We start from the raw sequence: 23053 nt of genomic DNA on the forward strand, positions 1-23053 counted from the left end.
TGCAAGGCTACGGGGATAGAGCGGGGGAATGGGACTGACTGAATTGCTCTAGTGAGCCAGCACGGACTCGATGGGCCGAATGGCCTCCTTCTGTGCCTCTATGACTGTGTGTCACTCTAGATTATGCACTCCAGAACTGGGAGTTAAAGCCTTCATTTGTGAGCGTCTGCAATCAGAAGTTCTACTCTGCTGGAGCTAGGCGAGCAGCAGGTTCAGATGTGATGCACCCCATGCCCAAATAGACTGGCCAATGCCCACTGCTTTAACGTCAGCGCACATGAGAACTGCCTGCTCATGTGGCGCACCAAGGCCGGGAACTCCTGATGCAGAAGTCATGGCCTTTGAGAGAAGTGGGGGGGGTGGGGGGGTTTAAAAAACAAGACGACAAACATAATTTGATAAAATATTGTTTATTAATAAAATAATATTCTGTATCAAACACCGTGTGTACTGAATTTTTTTTTAAGTAACCCAGTAAAATAGATATCTGTATAATTTCTCTCAACCGTCGATCGTTCAGGCAAGCAGTTTCCTGATACATCAGTTTAAAAACCGTATCATTCACACAAAATATGTTAATTAACGTGCAGGAGGAATTATTGTCCAAAGGAGTTACTTGTTTCCCACCCCCTAACCCAAGTTAATTTTCTGTTTGTTTGATCCTGTCTGAATGAACCAGCGTCAAGATTAACCCAAGTTAATTTTCTGTTTGTTTGATCCTGTCTGAATGAACCAGCGTCAAGATTAACCCAATCAATTTTGATATTTCAATGAGAAAATACAATTTCCAAGGCTAGCGGTAGCATTTATTTTTACTCTGTTCTTGTAACAAGTGACGGACCCGAGGGTGCATTTACTCACCCAGGTTAGTGTCCTAGCCAAGCTGCTGCTGTTTCACTGGGACTGTGAAGTGAGCCCATCTGCTGCTGAAACCTTCACCCATGCCTTTGTCACCTCCAGACACGACTATTCCAACTCTCTCCTGGCCGGCCGGCCTCCCACCCTCCACCCTCCGTAACCATCAACTCATCTAAAACTCTGCTGCCCCGTGTCCTAACTCGCACCAAGTCCCGTTCACCCATCACCCCCTGTGCTCGCTGACCTACATTGTCTCCTAGTCCACCAACGCCTTAAATTTAAAATTCTCATCCTTTTGTTCAAATCCTTTCATGGCCTCACCCCCACCCGCTCCCTGTCTCTGTAACCTCCTCCAGCCCCGCAACCCCCCCCGAGATCTCTGCTCTGCTCCGATACTGGTCTACCTGCGCATCCCTGATTTTAATCGCTCCACCATTGGCGGCCCTGCCTTCAGCTGTCTAGGCTCCAAGCTATGGAATTCCCTCCCCTAAACCATGCCGCCCCTCTCTACCTCCTCCTCTAACGCTCCTGTGAAGTGCCTCGGGATGTTTTGACTATGGTAAAGGTGCTGTATGAATACAAGTTGTATACACGGACTCAGATGAGCTGACTGACGAACGCACTGGGAGAAGCAGCAGAGGAGGTTTCACACATGAACTGTAGGTTTTTGACCAGAGTGTAAATGCAGCCTTTAGCAGTTTGGGTTCTGACCTCTTGCATCCTTTTGCAAGCAGAGTTGTGAGGTCAGAACATCACAGGAAGAGGAGGTGAGAACAGGTTTGAAAGAGCCATCTCAAGTTAGCTGTCCAACTGCACAATTTGGTCTCAGTTTGCGGTGTTCTTAAATCGGGATTGTTTTGGGTCTAGGTTGCCAGCGTGTGGATGGGTTCGATAATTCAGGCTGGTCGAGCATTATTCAGAGCCCAGCTGCATTAGCTTCAAAAGAATATAACAGTATGCAAAGCAAGTTTAAAGTAGCAAATCGTCTCAAGGAAGTTCACAGAATCAGACGTGAGCAGTGGGATTGAGTGATGACTGGAGTCCCCCAAGGATCTAGCCTTAGCCCCCTCCTGTTGCTCATCTACATGCTGCCCCTCAATGACATCGTCCAAAAACACAGCATCAGTTTTCACATGTACGCTGACGACACCCAGCTCTACCTCACCACCACTTCTCTCCACCCCTCCGCTGCCTCTGTGTTGGCAGATTGCTTACCTACCCTACATCCAGTAGTGGATGAGTAGACATTCACTCCAATTAAACAATGGGAAGACTGAAGCCATTGTCTTTGGTCCCTGCCACAAACTCCATTCCCTGTGGGGGGTGACCTCATAGAGGTCTTTTAAAATTATGAAAAATGTTGATAGAGTGAATAGAGAGAGAATGTTTCCATTTGTGGGGAAGAGCATAACTCGAGGCCATCAATATAAGATAGTCACCAAGAAATCCAATAGGGAATTCAGGAGAAACTTCTTTACCCAGAGAGTGGTGAGAATGTGGAACTCACTACCACAGGGAGTGGTTGAGGTGAATAGTATCGATACATTTAAGGGGAGGCTGGACAAACATATGAGGGAGAAGGGAATAGAGGGTTATGCTGATAGAGTTAGAGGAGGAAAGACTGGAGGAGGCTCGAGTGGAGCATAAACGCCGGCATGGACTGGTTGGGCCGAATGGCCTATTTCTGTGCCGTATATCCTGTGTAATTCCCCGCAATGGACTCCATCCTTGTTTGCAACCTCAACATCCTGTTTGACCCTGAGCTGAGCCTCCGATCCCATAATCCGCTCCATCGCTAAGACCGCATAACTCCACCGCCATAACATCGCCCGTTCCTGTGCCTGCCTCAGCTCATCTGGTGCTGAAACCCTCAGCCATGCGCTTCATACCTCCAAACCCGACAATTCCAATACCCCCCTGGCTCGTCTCCCACCTTGCACACTCTGCAAACTTGAGCTCATCCAAAACTATCCTAACTCGCACCAAGTCCGGTTCACCCATCGACCCCCTCCCCGTGCTCGCTGACCTACATTAACTCCCGGTCCGGCAATGCCTCAATTTTAAAATTTGTATCCTCGCGCTCAAATCACACCGTGGCCTCGCCCCTCCCTATCTCCGTAACCTCCTCCAGCCCTGCAGTAACTCTGAGAACTCTGCATTCCTCCAATTCTGGCCTCTTGCACATCCCCGACTTCCTTTGCCCCACCATTGGTGTCTATGACACAAGCTCCAGAATTCCCTCCCTAAACCTCTCCTTAAAAACTACCTCTTTGACCAAGCTTTTGTTCACCTGTCCTAATATCTCCTTACATGGCTAAGTGTCAATTTTTATCTGATGATGCTCCTGTGAATCGCCTTGGGACGTTTTGACCATGTTAAAGGTGCTATATAAATACATAAATAAAGTTGTTAGAAGTTACATAGCATGTGTGGGACTACAGTAAGGTGCAAACCATTAAAAAAAAGACACAGATTAGGATAATGATAGTGATGGTCACTTTCTAACATGGTCCCAGACCCCAGAAATGGTCACTGACTGGGGAGAGCAAGTGGTTTTTATAATCTATTGTCTGATTCACCCTGGGAGTCTTCAAGTAACTCTGTTTGCACATGTACACTGAATCCCTGGAAAAGAGAAAGAAAACAAGCATTGACTCACGGTGGGTTCACAAAAGTATTTTTCAGTCCCAACAAGCTCGCAGCCGACAGTATGGGATTAACGCCACAGTCAGACGGGTGATATGTCAGAACTTAGAAAGAAATAGTGGGTGTCAGCCTTGGTTCAGTGGGTGTCAGCCTTGGTTCAGTGGGTGTCAGCCTTGGCTCAGTGGGTAGCACCCTCACCTCTAAGTCAGAAGGTTGTGGGTTCAAGCCCCACTCCAGAGACTTGAGCCCAATGCAGTACTGAGAGAGTGCCACACTGTCGGAGGTGCCGTCTTTCAGATGAGATGTTAAACTGAGGCCCTCTCAGGTGGATGTAAAAGATTACATGACACTATTTTGAGTTTTCCAATATTTATCCCTCAAACAACATCACTAAAACAGATTATCTCATTAAGTCATTGCTGCTTGTGGGATCTTGCGGTGCGCAGATTGCCGCTTTTCCTACATTACAACAGTGACTACACTTCAAAAGGTAATTGATTGGTTGTAAAGTGCTTTGGGACAAAGGATATGAAAAGCGCTGTATAAATACACGCTCTTGGATTATACAAATATTAATATTGTGTGAGTGTGTGCATGTTTAAGTTGAGTGCTCAAGCTGTGGCTCGGGAGCTGTGCTGTTCTGGCCTTCGGTCTGATTTACTTCTACATTTCTCACTCGCTGGCCTCTTGAGCATCCCTGATTTCAATCCCCCCTCACAATTGGCGGCCGTGCTTTCAGCTGCCGAGGCCCTAAGCTCTGGAATTCCCTCCCTAAACCTCTCCACCTCTCTCTTCTCCTTTAAGACACTCCTTAAAAACCTCCCGATTTGACTAATCTTTTGGTCACCTGTCCTAATATCTCCTTAGGTATCTGTGTCAAATTTTGTTTGATAACTGCTCCTGTGAAGCGCCATGGGACATTTTCCTACATTAAAGGCGCTGTATAAATGCAAGTTGTTGTTGTTTGTCTGGCTTGAACTTCATGGGCCTGGAGGTTTGGGAAAGGGGCTGTCCTTAGCGCAGTCTCCTCATCGGTGGAGAAATCCTAATTGGGAAACCACGAGACCCGTGGCCTGTTTCTGTAAACTCGATGTAATTGTAGATGGGTGATGTCACCTCTCCTCCCCCTATCACCATGACAACCACCCATTGGCCTCACCAATGGTGCAAATCCAAGGTAGGCCAGCGGTGACACGATAATTATGTCCTGTGTTGCCGCCACAGAGATTCGCGCCCTCGCTCGTCCGAGCGCTGAAAGGAATGGGCGGGAAATTTGCCAAACGGCTATCCTGGTGCACCGACTCCCAGATTCCAATGGCGGTTCCAAGACTGGAATCCCTCGGGCCGGGGGGGGGGGAGATTTTCCTCCTGTGCACTCGGGTGTTAAGAAAATCGCCAGGGAACAAGGGGTTCCCAACCCCTCCAGGATTGCCCTGGAGTCTCTCGGACACTGCAACGGGCGACACCCGAGAGAAAAATCCGGGGCGGGCAATTAAAATATTGCGTGTTAGAAAAGAATCATAGAATCATAGAAATTCACGGCACAGAAGGAGGCCCTTCAACCCATCGTGACCGTGCTGGCCGAAAAGGAGCTCCAGCCTAATCCCACTTTCCAGCTCTTGGTCCGTAGCCTTGTAGGTTACGGCACTTTTTAATAATTCATTTATGGGATGTGGGTGTCGCGGGCAAGGCCGGCATTTATTGCCCATCCCTAGTTGCCCTCGAGAAGGTGGTGGTGAGCCACCTTCTTGAACCGCTGCAGTCCGTGTGGTGAAGGTGCTCCCACAGTGCTGTTAGGGAGGGAGTTCCAGGATTTTGACCCAGCGATGATGAAGGAACGGCCGATATATTTCCCAGTCAGGATGGTGTGTGACTTGGAGGGGAACTTGGAGGTGATGGTGTTCCCATGCGCCTTCTGCCCTTGTCCTTCTAGGTGGAAGAGGTCGTGGGTTTGGGAGGTGCTGCCAAAGAAGCCTTGGCGAGTTGCTGCAGTGCATCTTGTAGATGGTACACACTGCAGCCATGGTGCGCCGGTGGTGGAGGGAGTGAATGTTTAAGGTGGTGAATGGGGTGTCAATCAAGCGGGCTGCTTTGTCCTGGATGGTGTCGAGCTTCTTGAGTGTTGTTGGAGCTGCACTCATCCAGGCAAGTGGAGAGTATTCCATCACACTCCTGACTTGTGCCTTGTAGATGGTGGAAAGGTTTTGGGGAGTCAGGAGGTGAGACACTCGCTGCAGAATACCCAGCCTCTGACCTGCTCTTGTTGCCACAGTATTTATGTGGCCGGTCCAGTTAAGTTTCTGGTCACTTCAAGTGCATATCCAAGCACTTTTTAAATGCGGTGAGGATTTCTGCCTCTACCACCCTTCCAGACCCCCCACCAGCCTCTGGGTGAGAAAAGCTCTCCTCAACTCCCCTCTAATCCTTCTACCAATTACTTTCTATCTCGGGCCCTGGGAGAAGGCCCCATTTTTTTCCTTTCTTTAACAGTTTTTATTTATTAGTTATAAAAATTTTGAAGATGGGAAATGTTTGACTGGTAATCCAGAGAACGTGAGTTCAAATCCCACCAGGGTAGTTTGAGAACTTGAAATAATTTTTTTTTTAATCTGTAAGCTTTCGGATTGTCGTAAAAACTCAACTGGGTCATTAAATGTCCGTTAGGGAAGGAAACCTGCCGTCCTTACCCAGTCTGGGCCTATATCAGCATCACTATAACACAGATTATCTGGTCGTTATCTCATTGTTTGTGGGAGCTTGCTGTGCACAAATTGGCTGCCGTGTTTCCTGCATTACAACAGTGACTACACTTCAAAAAGTACTTCATTGGCTGTAAAGCGCTTTGGGAAGTCCTGAGGTCGTGAAAGGCGCTATAGAAATGCAAGTCTTTTTCCTCTTTCTTTCTACAGGAAACTCTCGATTTACCGGCACCTAAATAACCGGAAATCTCTGTTAACCGGCAAAATTCAGGAGTAGGTTCAGGTAAGTTTTACTTCATATTAGTGGCCGTGCCGTGTAACTGGGGTTCCTGCAACTGTTGCTATGCAACAGGGAAGCCTGGATATGTTGCTGTGTACGGGGCTCTCGTACCTTTTACTATACCTCTCTGTAATCCGGACTTTTTGATAAACCGGCAGCACGCCGGTCCTGTCGGTGCCAGATAAAAAAGAGTTTCCTGTACATGTGTCTCCAGTCCCCACACCAACCTGCTTAACACTTAACTATCCTCTGAAGTGACCTAGCGATTCACGCGGGTGTAACAAACCACTAGCAGCGATTCATGAAGAACCACCACCTTCTCCGAGCAACCAGGGAAGGGCAATAAATGGCAAACTTGCCACATCCCGAGAATTAATTCAAGAGAAAGCTTCGTATACACCACAGCTGCACAGTGAAGGGAAACAGCAGTCAGAAGAGGATTCAAGTACAGGAACAAGGATGTCTTGCTGCAGCTGTACAGGGACTTGGTGAGACCGCACCTTGAGTATTGTGTGCAGTTTTGGTCGCCTTATCTGAGGAAGGATGTTTTTGCCATGGAGAGAGTGCAGCGAAGATTCACCAGACTGATACCTGGGATGGCAGGAATGACGTATGAGGAGAGATTGGGTCGATTGGGCTTATACTCACTGGAGTTTAGAAGAATGAGAGGGGATCTCATTGAAATTTATAAAATTCTAACAGGACTGGACAAACTAGATGCAGGAAGGATGTTCCCGATGGTGGGGAGTCCAGAACCAGGGGTCACAGTCTAAGGATAAGGGGTAAGCCATTTAGGACTGAGATGAGGAAGAATTTCTTCACCCAGAGAGTGGTGAACCTGTGGAATTCTCTATCACAGAAGACAGCTGAGGCCAATTCATTAAATATATCCAAGAATGAGTTAGATATATTTCTTAAGGCTAAGGGGATCAAGGGATATGGGGATAAAGCAGGGACAGGGTACTGAATTTGGATGATCAGCCATGATCGCATTGAATGGCGGAGCAGGCTCGAGGGGCCGAATGGCCTACTCCTGCTCCTATCTTCTATGTTTCTATGTATATTCCCTTTTTTACACCTCTCATCAAATTAAGCATTTTGCTTTAGTTCCTGGATCAATCATTTTCTAACTTGGCAACAGCTGGGTACACATGAGCACCTGGCCAGCACGGAGATAAGAAATGATTCACAGCCTCAGCGTCAGAGTAAGGGTTGAAGCAGCAACAGATCCATATGGGTGGAGGAGGAAGGGAGGGAGGGGTAGGGACGCTGGCAATGATCAGGGCTCCCCATTTACCATCAGGAGATGTGCTGGTGTGAGAGGTTTGAAGGGAGAGTATTTTGCGATGCAAACGTTGACACACTTGTTTGGAGAAACACTCTCTCAACGCCTTTTTTTCATTCATTTCCGAGATGTGGGCGTCGCTGGCAAGGCCGGCATTTATTGCCCATCCCTAATTGCCCCTTGAGAAGGTGGTGGTGAGCCACCTTCTTGAAGCGCTGCAGTCCGTGTGGTGAAGGTGCTCCCACAGTGCTGTTAGGGAGGGAGTTCCAGGATTTTGACCCAGCGACGGTGAAGGATCGGCCGATATAATTCCAAGTCAGGATGGTGTGTGACTTGGAGGGGAACTTGGAGGTGGTGGTGTTCCCCTGCGCCTGCTGCCCTTGTCCTTCCAGGTAGAAGAGGTCGCGGGTTTGGGAGATGCTGTCGAAGAAGCTTTGGCGAGTTGCTGCAGTCCATCTTGTAGATGGTACACACTGCAGCCACAATGCGCCGGTGGTGGAGGGAGTGAATGTTTAAGGTGGTGGATGGGGTGCCAATCAAGCGGGCTGCTTTGTCCTGGATGGTGTCGAGTTTCTTGAGTGTTTTTGGAGCAACTACTAGTGCTGGATGTTTGCATTTACATTATAAGAAAGAACGAACTCGCCTTTCACGGCCTCACTGACGTCCCAAAGCCCTTCACAGCCAATGAAGTACTTTTGAAATGTAGCCACTGCTGTAATGTAGGGCAGTATAACTGCAGAGCAAAACAGCTTCACACCAACACTGTGTGAATCCACTCTAAGAAGCAGCTGAAGTTATTGAACTCTTGTAATCTTGAATATTTCGGACCAATTCTTACCTGAAACTCCCTGATATAAGTTAGGAAGAAGAAGTTAAAGCTGAATGCAACCAGCCACTCGCAAACCGCACTGGTCACGTGGTAACCGTAGCCCTGGCGAGAAGGAACAGACAGGGCAAGAGTTCATTAATTTAACCTACAACCTGGAAATAAAACACAATCAAGTTGTATGGAGGGACAGTCCTTTCTAGGTGGAAGAGGTCGCGGGTGTGGGAGGCGAAGAATCCTTGGCGAGTTGCTGCAGTGCATCTTGTAGATGGTACACACTGCAGCCACGGTGCGCCGGTGGTGGAGGGAGTGGATGTTTAAGGTGGTGGATGGGGTGCCAATCAAGCGGGCTGCTTTGTCCTGTTCTTGGTTATCAAGTGGCAATGGTCCCCGGCCTCGCGCGCTATTGGAGCAGTGTTTGTGCAGGTTGCTGGCTCCTCCTCACCCCAGTGGAGGCGGTTCAGCCATTTCTAGATATGACCAGAGTGACGAGTGGTTTCTTTCATAGGAACAGGAGGAGGCCATTCAGCCCCTCGAGCCTGTTCCGCCCTTCAATCAGATCATGGCCGATGTGCGACCTCAACCCCATTACCCGCCTTTGCTCCGTATCCCTCGATACCCCTTACCCAACAAAAATCAGTCAATCGATGTTACCTAACTGGGGCCACACTGGAGCTCTTCACTCTGATAAACAACTAAATTCATCAGGCAAAACGGAATTTCAATAGCAATAAATTATTTTTCTCGACAAATAATGAGGCTTAAACCATTCCTGGAATTGTAAGCTCAGCCCAATTCATGTCGATTCTCCTCCCCGCCCGAACCCCGCGCCCCATCCCCGCGCCCCTCCCCCAATGCCCGTGCCCCTCCCCTCGCCCCTCCCTCGATCTCCATGCCCCTCCCCGATCCCCAGGCCCCTCCCCGATCCCCAGGCCCCTCCCCCAATCCCCATGCCCCTCCCCCATCCCCGCGCCCCTCCCCCAATCCCCGCGCCCCTCCCCCAATCCCCGCGCGCCCCCCCCAATCCCTGCGCCCCTCCCCCTTCCCCCGTGCCCCTCCCCCTTCCCCTGCCCTGAGTCCTCAGTGACCTGCTGTTGCAGTTTTGTCGAACAGCCCACAGGGAGAAGACAAACATTGGCTGTAACTTTATTCGCCCTCAGTTATCTGGTGCAGGGACCGGGTTTAGTGGTTTGCTTTGAGCCGATTTCTACCCGTGGTTTGTAAAACTCTTTTTAGCTGAAGCTGTGGCCTTGCCCGTGCCTGGAAAGTGGTTAATGTTTGTGGCTTTTTAAAGCTTCGCATGCACGGGATTCTAAATGAACAGCAGCCTGAGTTAGACGGTTTGCAAGTAACTTTAGGACTGGAGTTTGCTAACTAAGCTCGCACTGCGTTACACTTTCCACCTCGCTTGTGACTCAGCTCCAGGCTAAACAGCCTCCACCCAAAGCCCCGCTCCTGCATTTCACACTGGACAGAGAGTAGTAATCCCCCCACTGAGTACCCAGAGACGCTGTAACCGCTGCTGGGGACAGCAAAACAGAGTAAAGGAGAAACTAGTTTCAAAAGTGAGACTATTATAGAATCACAGAATCATAGAAATTCACCACACAGAGGGAGGCCATTTGGCACATCATGTCTGCAGAGCTATCCAGCCTAATCCCACTGTCCAGCTCTCGGTCCGTAGCCCTGTAGGTTACCGCACTTCAAGTGTGACATGAATCAACTGAGCAGCCTGCGGGTGGCGCTGTCCAGGGAGAGTATAAATACTCGGGCACGGGCCCAGCTTGCGCAGGACATTCTTAACAGGAACTAGTGAAGGACACAACTAGACCTGCATGTTGTAAAACAGTTGATTAAAGCTTTGTTTAATGCTTAGGCCAAGTGCCTAGTAGTTTTCTTACGTCAAAGTGCATATCCAAGTACTTTTTAAATGTGATGAGGGTCTCTGCCTCTACCACCCTTTCAGGCAGTGAGTTCCAGGCCCCCACCACCCTCTGGGTGAAAAAAGTTCTCCTCAACTCCCCACTAATCCTTCCACCAATTACTTTAAATCTCTGCCCCCTGATTATTGACCTCTCTGCTAAGGGAAGTGGTTCCTTCCTGTCCACTCTATCTCGGCCCCCTCATCATTTTATACACCTGGAGTGGGCGGAGATGGCCCCCAGCCAGCTGAGCTGTAAAGGGTGCGGTTCAGGCGGAGTGGGGAGAGCTGAAAGATGTACCATGCAGTCTTGCTGTGTGTTATGTGCATTAAAAAAATGATTGCTGAAGGACCTCTGTTTGTAGGGGAAAGGAGGCTCTACGATGGTCGGACCCTGTCACAGTAACACGCGTGAGCCTGATTCAGATACTTGTAGGTTACACGTGTGGCCTTGACTCAGACACTGACTTGTCACATGTTTGGCTGTTTTTAGTGGCGTGTCCGCCGAGTGCTTATTCAGTGTTGGAACGCTCTGGGGTAAATATCTGCCTTCACAGCCTGGGCTTGTTGCCCTGTTCCAGAACCCACCCGATTTTCAAAATCATCGGGGTGAAGATTGGCCAGGTTTATATAACAGGCGGGCGTTCGCTCTGCCCAATCACTGCCCAGCCAGTGAAAGCAGGGATTGACCGCTCTGCGTCTCTCCTGTTGATAGACGGGCAGTGCCATACCTGCTCTTCCGGCTCCCAGTGCAAACTTGTGTTTCTGCTGAGAAAGTAGCAGACAATCACTGGAGAGGGCAGAGGTCAAGGAAAGTCAACGCACTTTCTGTCAGAAATTAAAATGACTCAGTCATGGGTTAGATCCCACCTAGCAGGCACATGGTAAGATATGTAATTGTGAAGATTAGAAGATCATTCCTGTAAGGGATTTCAAAACAGAACCTTAACATATGCATTAGGAGCAGGAGGAGGCCGTACGGCCCCTCGAGCCTGCTCCGCCATTCCATAACCTCCGACCGCAACTCCATTTTCCCGCCCGATCCCCATATCCCTTGATTTCCCTAGAGTCCAAAAATCCATCAATCTCTGTGTTGAATATACTCAATGACTGAGCCTCCACAGCCCTCTGGGGTAGAGAATTCCAAAGATTCGCCACCCTCTGTGTGAAGAAATTTCTCCTCATCTCAGTCCTAAATGGCCGACCCCTTACCTGAGATTGTGACCCCTGGTTCTAGACCCTCAAGCCAGGGGAAATATCCTCCCTGCATCTACCCTGTCAATCCCCCTCAGAATCTTATATGTTTCAATGAGATCACCTCTCATTCTTCTAAACTCCAGAGAGTATCGGCCCATTCTACACAATCTCTCCTCATAGGACAACCCTTTCACCCCAGGGATCAATCTAGTGAACCTTCGTTGCACCGCCTCCAAGGTAAGTATATCCTTCCTCAGATAAGGATACTTTAGGACTTCCCATTGCCCTGGACTAGCAGAGGCCCCACTCCAGACCTAAGCACATAATCCAGGCTGACACTCCCAGTGCGGTACTGAGACACGGGCCGTCTTTCGGATGAGACATTAAGCTGAGGCCCCGTCTGTCTGTTCTGGTTGGTGGAAAAGGTTTCACTTGAACAAGAGCTGGGGATTTCTCCCGGTTTCCTGGCCAACACCACCTCAATCAACACCACCCAAAAAAGATCAACTGGTCATTATCTCATTCGCTGTTCGTGGGAGCTTGCTGTGCAAAAATTGGCTGCGGCGTTTCTCACATACTTACAGTGATTACACTTCAAAAGCAATTGATTGGCTGTGAAGTACTTTGGAACATCCTGAGGTGGTTAAAGGCGCTATAGCAATGCAAGTTCTTTCCTTTAATGAAGAAAATTACGACAGTAATATCCTCGTGTTCAAATCCCTCCGTGGCCTCGCACCTCCCTATCTCTGTAACCTCCTCCAGCTCTACAAACCCTCCGAGATCTCTGCGCTCCTCCAATTCTGCCCTCTTGTCGATCCCCGATTTCCATCGCTCCACCATTGGCGGCTGTGCCTTCGGCCGCCTGGGCCCTGAGCTCTGAAATTCCCTCCCTAAACCTCTCCGCCTCTCTGCACCTCAGGAAGGGCGTGAAGTTGCAATACTTACCCATTAGTTAACCACTAAACATGGTCGAAAACCCACCTCTTCGACCAAGCTTTTGTTCACCTGCCCTAATATCTCCTGTCGTGACTCGGCGCCAAATTTTGTTTGATTATGATCCTGTGACGCGCCTTGGGAAGTTTTACTACGTTAAAGGTGCTGTATAAATGTACGTTGTTGTTGTTGTTGTTGTAGTAAAGAATAGCAGGAGAGCCATGTGAGCGTACTGGGATAGAACGGCCCATTCACTGGATTGTTCCGAGGCTCTTTACTAAGTTCTCGTTCGGCTGCTGTGCACTTTTGTTTTTGGGCGCAATGTCTCTTTGACATCTTTCCATCTCTTCCTCCGTCCGCTCTAAATTGTGAGGCCATACTTACTTGGATTGCTAGTTGTTGCCACACAAGCTGCTGTTGGAGAGGTGCCAGAAGGTTTCCTGAACTACTTCCTGCTGCAGATATCTTTCATTCATCAGTATTTGTTTTTTCCTCTTTGAGGCGGTGGGGGGAGGTACACTTGGGTATTTTAGTGATGTAAGCTAGTTACCTTCACCTACTACACTGCACCCTTTTGTGCCAGTAATACTGCACTTCACTAGAATTTACCTGCTCAATGTGACTGGTTCATGGTAAGTAATACAAAATAGCCCTTGTGTTGCAAAACAACCCCACATTAGCAAGAAAGAACAAACTTGCATTTCTCCAGCGCCTTTCATGACCTTAGGACGTCCCAAAGTGCTTCACAGACTTTCCTACACTACTTTCTGAAGTGTTGTAGTGTAGGAAACGTGGCAGACAATTTGAGCACAGCAAGCTCCCACAAACAGCCACGTGATGATGACCAAATAAATCTGTTTTAGTGATGCTGGCTGAGGGATAAATATTGGCCCCAGGACACCGGGGAGAACTCCCCTGCTCTTCTTCAAAATAGTGGCCATGGGATCTTTTACGTCCACCAGAGAGAGCAGACGGGGCCTCAGTTTAACGTCTCATCTAAAAGACGGCACCTCCGACAGTGCGGCACTCGCTCAGTACTGGCACTGGGAGCGTCGGCGTGGATTACGGGCTCAAGTCTCTGGAGTGGGACTTGAACCCACAACCTTCTGACTCAGAGGCGAGTGTGCTACCCACTGAGCCACGGCTGACACCAAGAAGAAGAGCAGGTGAGTGTCCCGGCCAACATTTGCCCCTCAACCAACACCAACAAAACAGATTAATTGGTCATTCGTCTCACTGCTGTGTATAAATCGGCTCCCATGTTTGCCTGCATCACAGCAGTGGCTGCACTTCAAAAAGCAAATCATATGATGTGGGCCCAGTAATTCCTGTCACAACGCGTGAGTATGGACGGGGTACTCACGCGTGTGCCAGGAGGAATTGCCGGTTTTCAGCATGCACAGCGCATGCGCTGAAAACCGGCATTTCCTGTCCTCTGACCCAAGGGGTTAAGAGGCTGAACGCATGCGCGGTATCGGGCAGCGCGTGCGGCTTGGATTTCCTGTATTTTTACAGATTTGCGCATGTGTAAAGGCCTCCGGTTTTTACGCATTGAAAAACCACACGTAAGTACTTAGTTTTACAGGTAAGTGGTCTTTTAGTACAATTTAGAATTTTTTTTTCCACAGGTTTATTATTTTTAAAGAATCTACAGTAAGGTAAGTTTAGTTTTAGACCCTATTTTTTAAAAATTTATTTTTTTCAAAAATTTGATTAATTGTTTAAAATAGTTTTTTAAAAGTTATTCATAGTTAATTTAATTATTGGGATGCTTTTTAAAATTTTATTTAAAGTTTAAGTAGTGTTTTGGGGTGCCGTACTTTTCATGAGTTTGACAGTCTTTACTATCAAACTTATGAATGAAGTTTCCCCTCCCCTGATTGGCTGAACAGTGCTCACCTGATCCCAGCCGGCACATCGCACTAACTACGCCGCTGGGTCAGGTTAGCACAGCGCGCCGAGATCAGAACCGGGCCACTTACAGGAAATCCACTGCGGGCCAGGTTTCAGATGTCGGCGCGCCGGGTAAGTGCACATCGGGGGCTTGCACGCGCGGCAAGCCCCCGACAGGAATTACTGGGCCGTGCTTTGGGGCTTTTATGGACATGAGGACCTTTCCTTAAATTTTTACACAAGTCTTTTTATGGTTTTGCTCGTACAGTGGTGTCTCATGAATATCCTGTCCAAGGAATCACTCTATCACCAAAACCAATGTGCGTCTGGCACTTGATACGCCTGATTTTAACAACTTGACTCTCAACTGCTTTCTGAGATGGCCTAGCAAGCCACTCAGTTGTACCAAACCGCTCTGAAAAGGTCAGCACTGTGGGAGTACCTTCACCACACGGACTGCAGCGGTTCAAGAAGGCGGCTCACCACCACCTTCTCAAGGACAATTAGGGGTGGGCAATAAATGCCGGCTGTAAGATTTGCAAAATTTCTACATTTCCCTGAAGGCTGTTATTAATAAACGGGACCCCGCGTGGACATTTTAAATCAAAAAAGGGTACCCAAGATGGCGTCCGTGCCTCGTGGCAGAAAGCCTGTGAGATTTTAAAATGGACTCTGCAACGCAGACAGCTTGTGGATCGAAACCCAAGCTGCAGGTTTTCTGTGAAAAGAGACTTTGTATTTTGAAACCAGACAGGACTCTGAATTATGCATTAGACCGAATTGGAGACAAATCTAAATTCAGTTTAGGCCTATAGTTAAGGCCATCAAGCAGTCTACATATATTATCGGAAACAGATTAACAGAGCCATCGAGGCTGGACAGGCCCATCAAGGAACTTTCATGACAATACAAGTCAATTAGTGGGTCGGTAGATGCGATTACCGGCCATCTAAAAACAGTTAGTATGGATTGCTACCATTATTTAAAATAGCCTGCCAAAATTAAGACAAAGAACTAACCTGATTTGGTGCACAGATAAGGGTTTTCGACAAGGGTATAATTGAAGGCACCTGGGTAGCAATCGGGGTGGTGCGCTGTGCTGTCCTGGTGCTGCTGCTCTTCGGCCCCTCGCCCTCGTGGCTGCTGCTCTTTCCCCATCCCACGCTTACCCCCTGGCCTTTGCCCGTGCCCGTTTCCCACTCCATTTGGAATTGCCCCGGCACCGGGTCGGGCGGACACGGACAATTCAGGCCAGGCGAGGCGGGACGCGACGAGGGGAGGAGGGAAGACCACCGGAGGGAAGGCCACCTGAGGAAGACCGGCTGAAGAAGACCAACTGAGGAGACGAACTGAGGAGAGGCTTCGAATTATCGGGCCTTCAGCCTCGGCCGACCTTCGAATATCTGTACACCAACTCAATCTGTCGGCTGTCGACGAAGAATCATCCCTGCAAGGTAAAGTACCCAAACAGAGACTTTAACTTTGGGGTACTCAAACCTGGACAACGCCCTTGCAACGCCCGAAGACCATGTGACGACGGCAGGCTCCAGAGAGCACCAAGAGCGAACCCTGAACCCAACTGCTGTTTTGAGTCTAACAAACCTTTTGATTGGTGAGCATGAAGTTCTGACCCCTCATAGCTTAATCTAGTTAGGTATAGGGGGTGGGATAAGGATAAGGGTTAAGATAGTTGTTTTCCCTCGATGTGCCGTGTGTTCCCCATTCCCTGTATAAGTATATAGTTATTCTTCTTTTGTATTTTCGCCTGTAGAAGTGTACACTAGTAATTTTTCCATAAGATTGTATCAAGTTTTCCTCTTCAATAAAATCTTGGTTTTTGTTTACATCCAACCACCTGTCTACTCGAGTCTTCTCTGTACTGCCGCCTTGTACCTAAGTCCGGTGTCTAGAACCCAGGGGCGTGGGAGCGATTCGAACCGCTCACTAAACAGTCAGGGACATAACTGACTGGGCGTACGCGCCAAACACCACCACACGCCACCCCCTACACGGCATTGCCAGCGACGCTTGCATCCCATGAACAAATACAAAAATATATAAGCGTCTTTAACGTAGAAAAACGTCCCAAGGCGCTTCACAGGAGCGTAATCAGACAAAGACTGGCACCAAGACAAAGAAAGAGATATTAAAAACAGGTGACGGGCCAAGGAGGAAGGTTTGAAGGATGGTCTTCAAGGAGGAGAGTGAGGCAGAGAGGTCTAGGGAGGGAATTCCAGAGTATAGACAGTTTGTACAGTTTTGGTCTCTTTACCTAAGGAAGAACATACTTGCCTTAGCAAGGGGGTGCAAGGAAGGTTCACTAGATTGATTCCTGGGATGAGAGGGCTGTCCTATGAGGAGAGATTGAATAGATTGGGCCTATACTCTCTGGAGTTTAGACGAATGAAAGGTGATCTCCTCGAAACGTATAAAATTCTTAGAGGGCTTGACAGGCTGAGAGATTGTTTCCCCCTGGCTGGGGAGTCTAGAACCAGGGGTCATAGTCTCAGGATAAGGGGTTGGCCATTTAAGACTGAGATGAGGTGGAATTTATTCACTCAGAGGGTGGTGAATCTTTGGAATTCTCTACCCCAGAGGGCTTTGGAGGCTCAGTCGTTGAGTATATTCAAGACTGAGATCGATAGATTTTTGGATATTAAGGGAATCAAGTGATATGGAGATCGGGTGGGAAAGTGGAGATGAGGTCGAAGATCAGCCATGATCTTATTGAATGGCGGAGCAGGCTCGAGGGGCCGTGTGGCAGAGAAGGCTCGAGGGGCCGTGTGGCGGAGCAGGCTCGAGGGGCCGTGTGGCAGAGAAGGCTCGAGAGGCCGTGTGGCGGAGCAGGCTCAAGGGGCCGTGTGGCAGAGAAGGCTTGAGGGGCCGTGTGGCGGAGCAGGCTCGAGGGGCCGTGTGGCGGAGCAGGCTCGAGGGGCCGTGTGGCAGAGCAGGCTCGAGTGGCGGAGAAGGCTCGAGGGGCTGTGTGGCGGAGCAGGCTCGAGGGGCTGTGTGGCGGAGCAGGCTCGAGGGGCTGTGTGGCGGAGCAGGCTCGAGGGGTCGTGTGGCAGAGAAGGCTCGAGGGGCCGTGTGGCAGAGAAGGCTCGAGGGGCCGTGTGGCGGAGCAGGCTCGAGGGGCCGTGTGGCAGAGAAGGCTCAAGGGGCCGTGTGGCAGAGAAGGCTCGAGGGGCTGTGTGGCGGAGCAGGCTCGAGGGGCTGTGTGGCGGAGCAGGCTCGAGGGGCCGTGTGGCAGAGAAGGCTCGAGGGGCCGTGTGGCAGAGAAGGCTCGAGGGGCCGTGTGGCGGAGCAGGCTCGAGGGGCCGTGTGGCAGAGAAGGCTCAAGGGGCCGTGTGGCAGAGAAGGCTCGAGGGGCTGTGTGGCGGAGCAGGCTCGAGGGGCTGTGTGGCGGAGCAGGCTCGAGGGGCCGTGTGGCAGAGAAGGCTCGAGGGGCCGTGTGGCAGAGAAGGCTCGAGGGGCCGTGTGGCGGAGCAGGCTCGAGGGGCCGTGTGGCAGAGAAGGCTCAAGGGGCCGTGTGGCAGAGAAGGCTCGAGGGGCTGTGTGGCGGAGCAGGCTCGAGGGGCTGTGTGGCAGAGAAGGCTCGAGGGGTCGTGTGGCGGAGAAGGCTCGAGAGGCCGTGTGGCAGAGAAGGCTCGAGGGGCCGTGTGGCAGAGAAGGCTCGAGGGGCCGTGTGGCGGAGAAGGCTCGAGAGGCCGTGTGGCAGAGAAGGCTCGAGGGGCCGTGTGGCGGAGCAGGCTCGAGGGGCCGTGTGGCAGAGAAGGCTCGAGGGGCCGTGTGGCAGAGAAGGCTCGAGGGGCCGTGTGGCAGAGAAGGCTCGAGGGGCCGTGTGGCAGAGAAGGCTCGAGGGGCCGTGTGGCAGAGAAGGCTCGAGGGGCCGTGTGGCGGAGAAGGCTCGAGAGGCCGTGTGGCGGAGAAGGCTCGAGGGGCCGTGTGGCGGAGAAGGCTCGAGGGGCTGTGTGGCGGAGCAGGCTCGAGAGGCCGTGTGGCGGAGCAGGCTCGAGGGGCTGTATGGCCGACTCCTGCTCTTATTTCTTATGCTCTGAGATAGCTGAAGGCACGGCAGCCAATAGTGGGACGAAGAGAGTGGGGGATGCATTCGAGGACGGAGGTGAAGGAATGCCGAGTTCCTGGAGGATTGCAGGGGTTGAGGTGGTTCCAGAGATAGGGAGAGGTGAGGACATGGAGCAATTTAAAAACAATATTTAAACAACTTCCTGCTACACTTGGTTTATCTAGCCAAGAATGATATCATCACCCTGTGATTTATTGCTGCTTAGAACTTCCTCCATACAGAGAAAGACGCTGATTGGCCATTTGCACAATTAAAAGGGCACACTGCATACTTAGATAGGGTTTAACTAAATACCAAAGCCTCCAATTATTTGACAAGAAATAAATCATTCTTATAGATCCCATTGTCTTAAAAGTATGGTTAATCTCCCTCAGTATGTAATGCTAGCAAAATAACCGCAATAGGTAAATGACCAAATTCAGCAAATGTAAGAAGTCACACAACACCAGGTTATAGTCCAACAGTTTTATTTGAAATCACAAGCTTTCGGAGCGCTGCTCCTTCGTCAGGTGAAGTGGAGAGATGCATAAAGACACAGTTTATATAGTCAGAGAATAATGCCAGATGATTACAGGTAATCTTTCTAACTGCCATTTATCACACCTCGGCAGAGAGATAATCACAGCAATCAAAGGTGTGAATGGTGTCCAAACAGGTCAGTCAGGAAAACATTACATCAAAGAACAATGAGGTGGTGTAATGTTTTCCTGACTAACCTGTTTGGACACCATTCACACCTTTGATCGCTGTGATTATCTCTCTGCCGAGGTGTGATAAATGGCAGTTAGAAAGATTACCTGTAATCATCTGGCATTATTCTCTGACTATATAAGCTGTGTCTTTATGCATCTCTCCACTTCACCTGACGAAGGAGCAGCGCTCCGAAAGCTTGTGATTTCAAATAAAACTGTTGGACTATAACCTGGTGTTGTGTGACTTCTTACATTTGTCCACCCCAGTCCAACTCCGACATCTCCACACCACAAATTCAGCAACTTTGAGAGGAATATTACTGACAGACGTTAGCTCAAGACATAAGGAATAAAGTGCATTCCGGGAGTGGAGTATTACTGGACCAGAGCGGAGGAGGGCAAATTGGGGCTCTAACGCACCCCAGGAGTGAAATATCTCTGCACCGGAGCCTAATTAGTTAACAAGGTCTATCGTGTGCTCCAAGAGGCAGCTCTCTCAATTTACTCCACATGAATTTAATCAAACTGTAGCTGTATTATATAAACATGCTCATCAATTAAAACAAAGTGGTTTTTGAAGAATGAAACAACTTTAATATTGTATCTGAAATGATTAAATGTGGGCTTTTTACAGAATTGGCAGTGAAATGATCTGCTGGGACCCATCACTCAAAGGATCCTCTAGAGGGTCACAGCCTGGCGATAAAGGTACATCGGCCATACTGAACCCGGATGCCTCGTCCCTCCACTCCTGCACAGGAATGAAGAGAGCTCTGAACGGGAGCAGACTGGCCCTCAGCTTGGCTCAAGTCGGTAGCACGCTCGCATCTGGATCAGAAGGTTGAAATGTCTCTCTAGGAGCTCGAGTACATATTCTGGTCTGATATTCCCAGTGCAGTACTGAAGGAGTGCCACCTTACCAGCGACGCCCTCTTTCAGAGGAGATGTTAAACCGAGGCCCCGTCTGCCCTCTCGGGTGGACGTAAAAGATCCCATGGCCACTATTGAGCAGGGGGGTGCTCCCCAGTGTCTTGGCCAATATTTATTCCTCAACTAACATCGCTAAAAACAGATTACCTGGTCATTATCTCATTGCTGTTTGTACGATCTTGCTGTGCATAAATTGGCTGCTGCATTTCCTGCATTACAACAGTGACTACACTTCATTGGCTGTAATGCACTTTGGGGTGCCCTGAGGTCATGAAAGGTGCTAAATAAATGAAAGTCCTTCTTTCTTTGAATGGGACATTGAACCAAGATCCCATCTGCCTGTTCAGGTGGATGTTAAAGATCCCACTGCGTGATATTTCTCCCAGTGTCCCGGCCAACATTCCTCCCTCAACCAACGCCACTAACAGAAAAATTACCTGGCCATTCATCTCATTGCTGTTTGTGGGATCTTGCTGTGTGCAAAATGGCAGATGTGCTGCTAACACAACAGTGATGGAAGTAATTGTGAAACACTTTGGGATATTTCTGACGGATACACTGAGGCGCTGTGTCAATCCCAAGTTCCTTCTTTCTAACAAACTGGAGCTGAGAGGAGGAGCCCTGAGCAGTGTGATAAGCAGATTAACTGTAGATTCAGTCCTGCACTGAGCCTGACTGTTGTGAGGGAATATTGGCTGTACATTGGCGTGAGATCTGACTGTAGTTTCATAACCATGTTTTGAATGGTCCAACATATAATTCCAATGTTTACCCCCTACACGTTCTGAGTGGAGTGGAGATGGTGAGCGGATGGTAAACGGTGGCTAATCTGTTCCTTTGTCCAATTTGTTGTGTTTCTACTGTCCTGGAGAGAGTTCCTGGTAACGATGGGGCGGGAGGGTGAATTTTCTCGAGTTTGTGCTGCTACCTAGAAGCCTTGAACCCAGCCATACATTGAGGAGATCGTGGGTGCCCACAATTCCCCGATCTGCACGGGCTGAAAGACAAGGCTTCCCCAACTCGGGGAAACTGCCCCGACCAATTCCTCCCACTCGTCAACAGTGCGTTCACCAGATTGGAGCCCGGATCCCCCTTACTTCACAGACTGTGGGATCTTCCTTCACACACTGGACGTCTCAATCATTGTGGTCTTCATTTGCCTCTCCCAAAGGGATGCTAGCGTCCCATCGGAACAGGACGAGGCCCTTCAGCCCCTCGAGCCTGTTCTGCCATTCAATTAGATCGTGGCTGCTTTGTATCTCAACTCCATCTCCCGCCTTGGTTTCCTCTCCCTAAACGGAGTGACGGCTGCCAATGAACCGGAAGCTGTGCAGAAGCGCTCTGCATGTAAATCTGTGGTGGTTTAAGTATGAATGTATAATAATAGTCATATCGCAGGCCTAAATCTATGGAATCTGTGGAGCTATGGGTTGGTTTAATAATGTATAATAATAGCGCGGGCTGGTTTAAGTGTTAATGTGTGATATTTTCGCCGGGGGAGGGTTGCGGAGATTTATTTGTACGGAGCGTGTGGAGGGAAAGGAGAAGAAAACTCTCTTAGGTCCGAAATGGATGTCCCCACCTTAATGGAAAAGTTCAGCTGCACTCCCCCTCTCAAATCGAAGACAGTGAACGATCCTTAACCAACTCTGGACTGTCTGACTCCATCCGCAGCAAGCGATTATGAATCATCGACATTGCTATATTTCAAAGACTTTTGCTAAATATTATTGGCAACGCAATGTGGGGAATTTCCGCCCAATTCAAAAGCACATTAGAAACAGTTTGCATCACTTACCAGAGCACAAAAGGGTCAGAAGACCTGCTGACTCCAGAGTGTGTGGGAGACGGGGAGGCCAGCTGTACTTTTCCATGAAGGACCTAGCCCCTTTTCCTGCAGTCCTCTACATTCCAAACAAACTTGGAGAGACTATGTTGACCTTCTACACTCTAATTACCCAATGTTAGTTTTTCTGCTTCATTAGTTTTCATTAATAGATGTCCCAAAGTGTTTCTCGTAGGGAGTTTGCGCCCTTGGAATGCGGTCCCTGATGTTTACCGTGTCTCCATTTCACGTCCTCTGGGCAGAAATTAACTTTGCGCTGCTTTACCTGACTGAATTCCAGACCCAATGTGACTCCAGTATTGACTGGGCACGGCGGTTATAGTCACAGCTGCTCGCAAAGTATTGCAAAGTATCTACAGCACAGAAACAGGCCATTCGGCCCAACTGCTCCGTGCCGGGGTTTCTGCTCCACACCAGCCTCCTCCCACCCCTCTTCATCTCACCCCGTCAACATATCCTTCTATTCCTTTCTCCCTCGTGTTTTTATCGAGCCTCCCCTTAAATGCATCTCTGTTATTCGCCTCAACCACTCCCTGTGGCAGCGAGTTCCACATTCTCGCCACTCTCTGGGTAAAGAAGTTTCTCCTGAATTCCCGATTGAATTTATTAGTGACTATCTTATATTGATGGCCCCTAGTTCTGGTCTCGACCGCACGTGGAAATATCTTCTCTACGTCTACCCTATCAAACCCTTTCATAACTTTAAAGACCTCTATAAGGTCACCCCTCAGTCCTCTCTACTCAGGGACTACGGTAGGGAACTAGAGGGGATAGATAGTAGCATTGCTCTCTGGTTATCGAGTTGGAGCCCAGCAAGTGTCTGGTGAAGAGCCCAGGGAACAGAAGCATAAGAGAGTCTGGGAGGCCAGAGCCTCAACAGCAGGGAAGCTTGGAATAATGTTTACTTGGCTGTTCCCACTGTGCAGGAAGAGATGAGCCTGCATTTGGGGCATTTTAAAA

The 23053-nt window shown here is 49.3% G+C and overlaps 1 protein-coding gene across 1 annotated transcript in view; it reads right to left on the reverse strand.

Annotated features, from left to right (window-relative positions):
* Nucleotides 1-394: 394 nt before the first annotated feature.
* The window catches only part of dram1 (DNA-damage regulated autophagy modulator 1), a 43301-nt gene continuing 20642 nt past the window's right edge, over nucleotides 395-23053 (reverse strand). Inside the window, exons 5-7 of the mRNA XM_086009601.1 lie at nucleotides 11247-11305; nucleotides 8607-8699; nucleotides 395-3483 (exon numbers count right to left, since the gene is read on the reverse strand). Of these exons, the coding sequence (XP_085865727.1) occupies nucleotides 3415-3483; nucleotides 8607-8699; nucleotides 11247-11305 (221 nt within the window). The 3' untranslated portion in view covers nucleotides 395-3414. The remainder of the gene's footprint in view (nucleotides 3484-8606; nucleotides 8700-11246; nucleotides 11306-23053) is intronic.

Source organism: Somniosus microcephalus, chromosome 16 (genome assembly GCF_052327205.1).
Source record: "Somniosus microcephalus isolate GS21.2 chromosome 16, FLI_Smic_1.0, whole genome shotgun sequence".
Classification (NCBI taxonomy): Eukaryota; Metazoa; Chordata; class Chondrichthyes; order Squaliformes; family Somniosidae; genus Somniosus; species Somniosus microcephalus.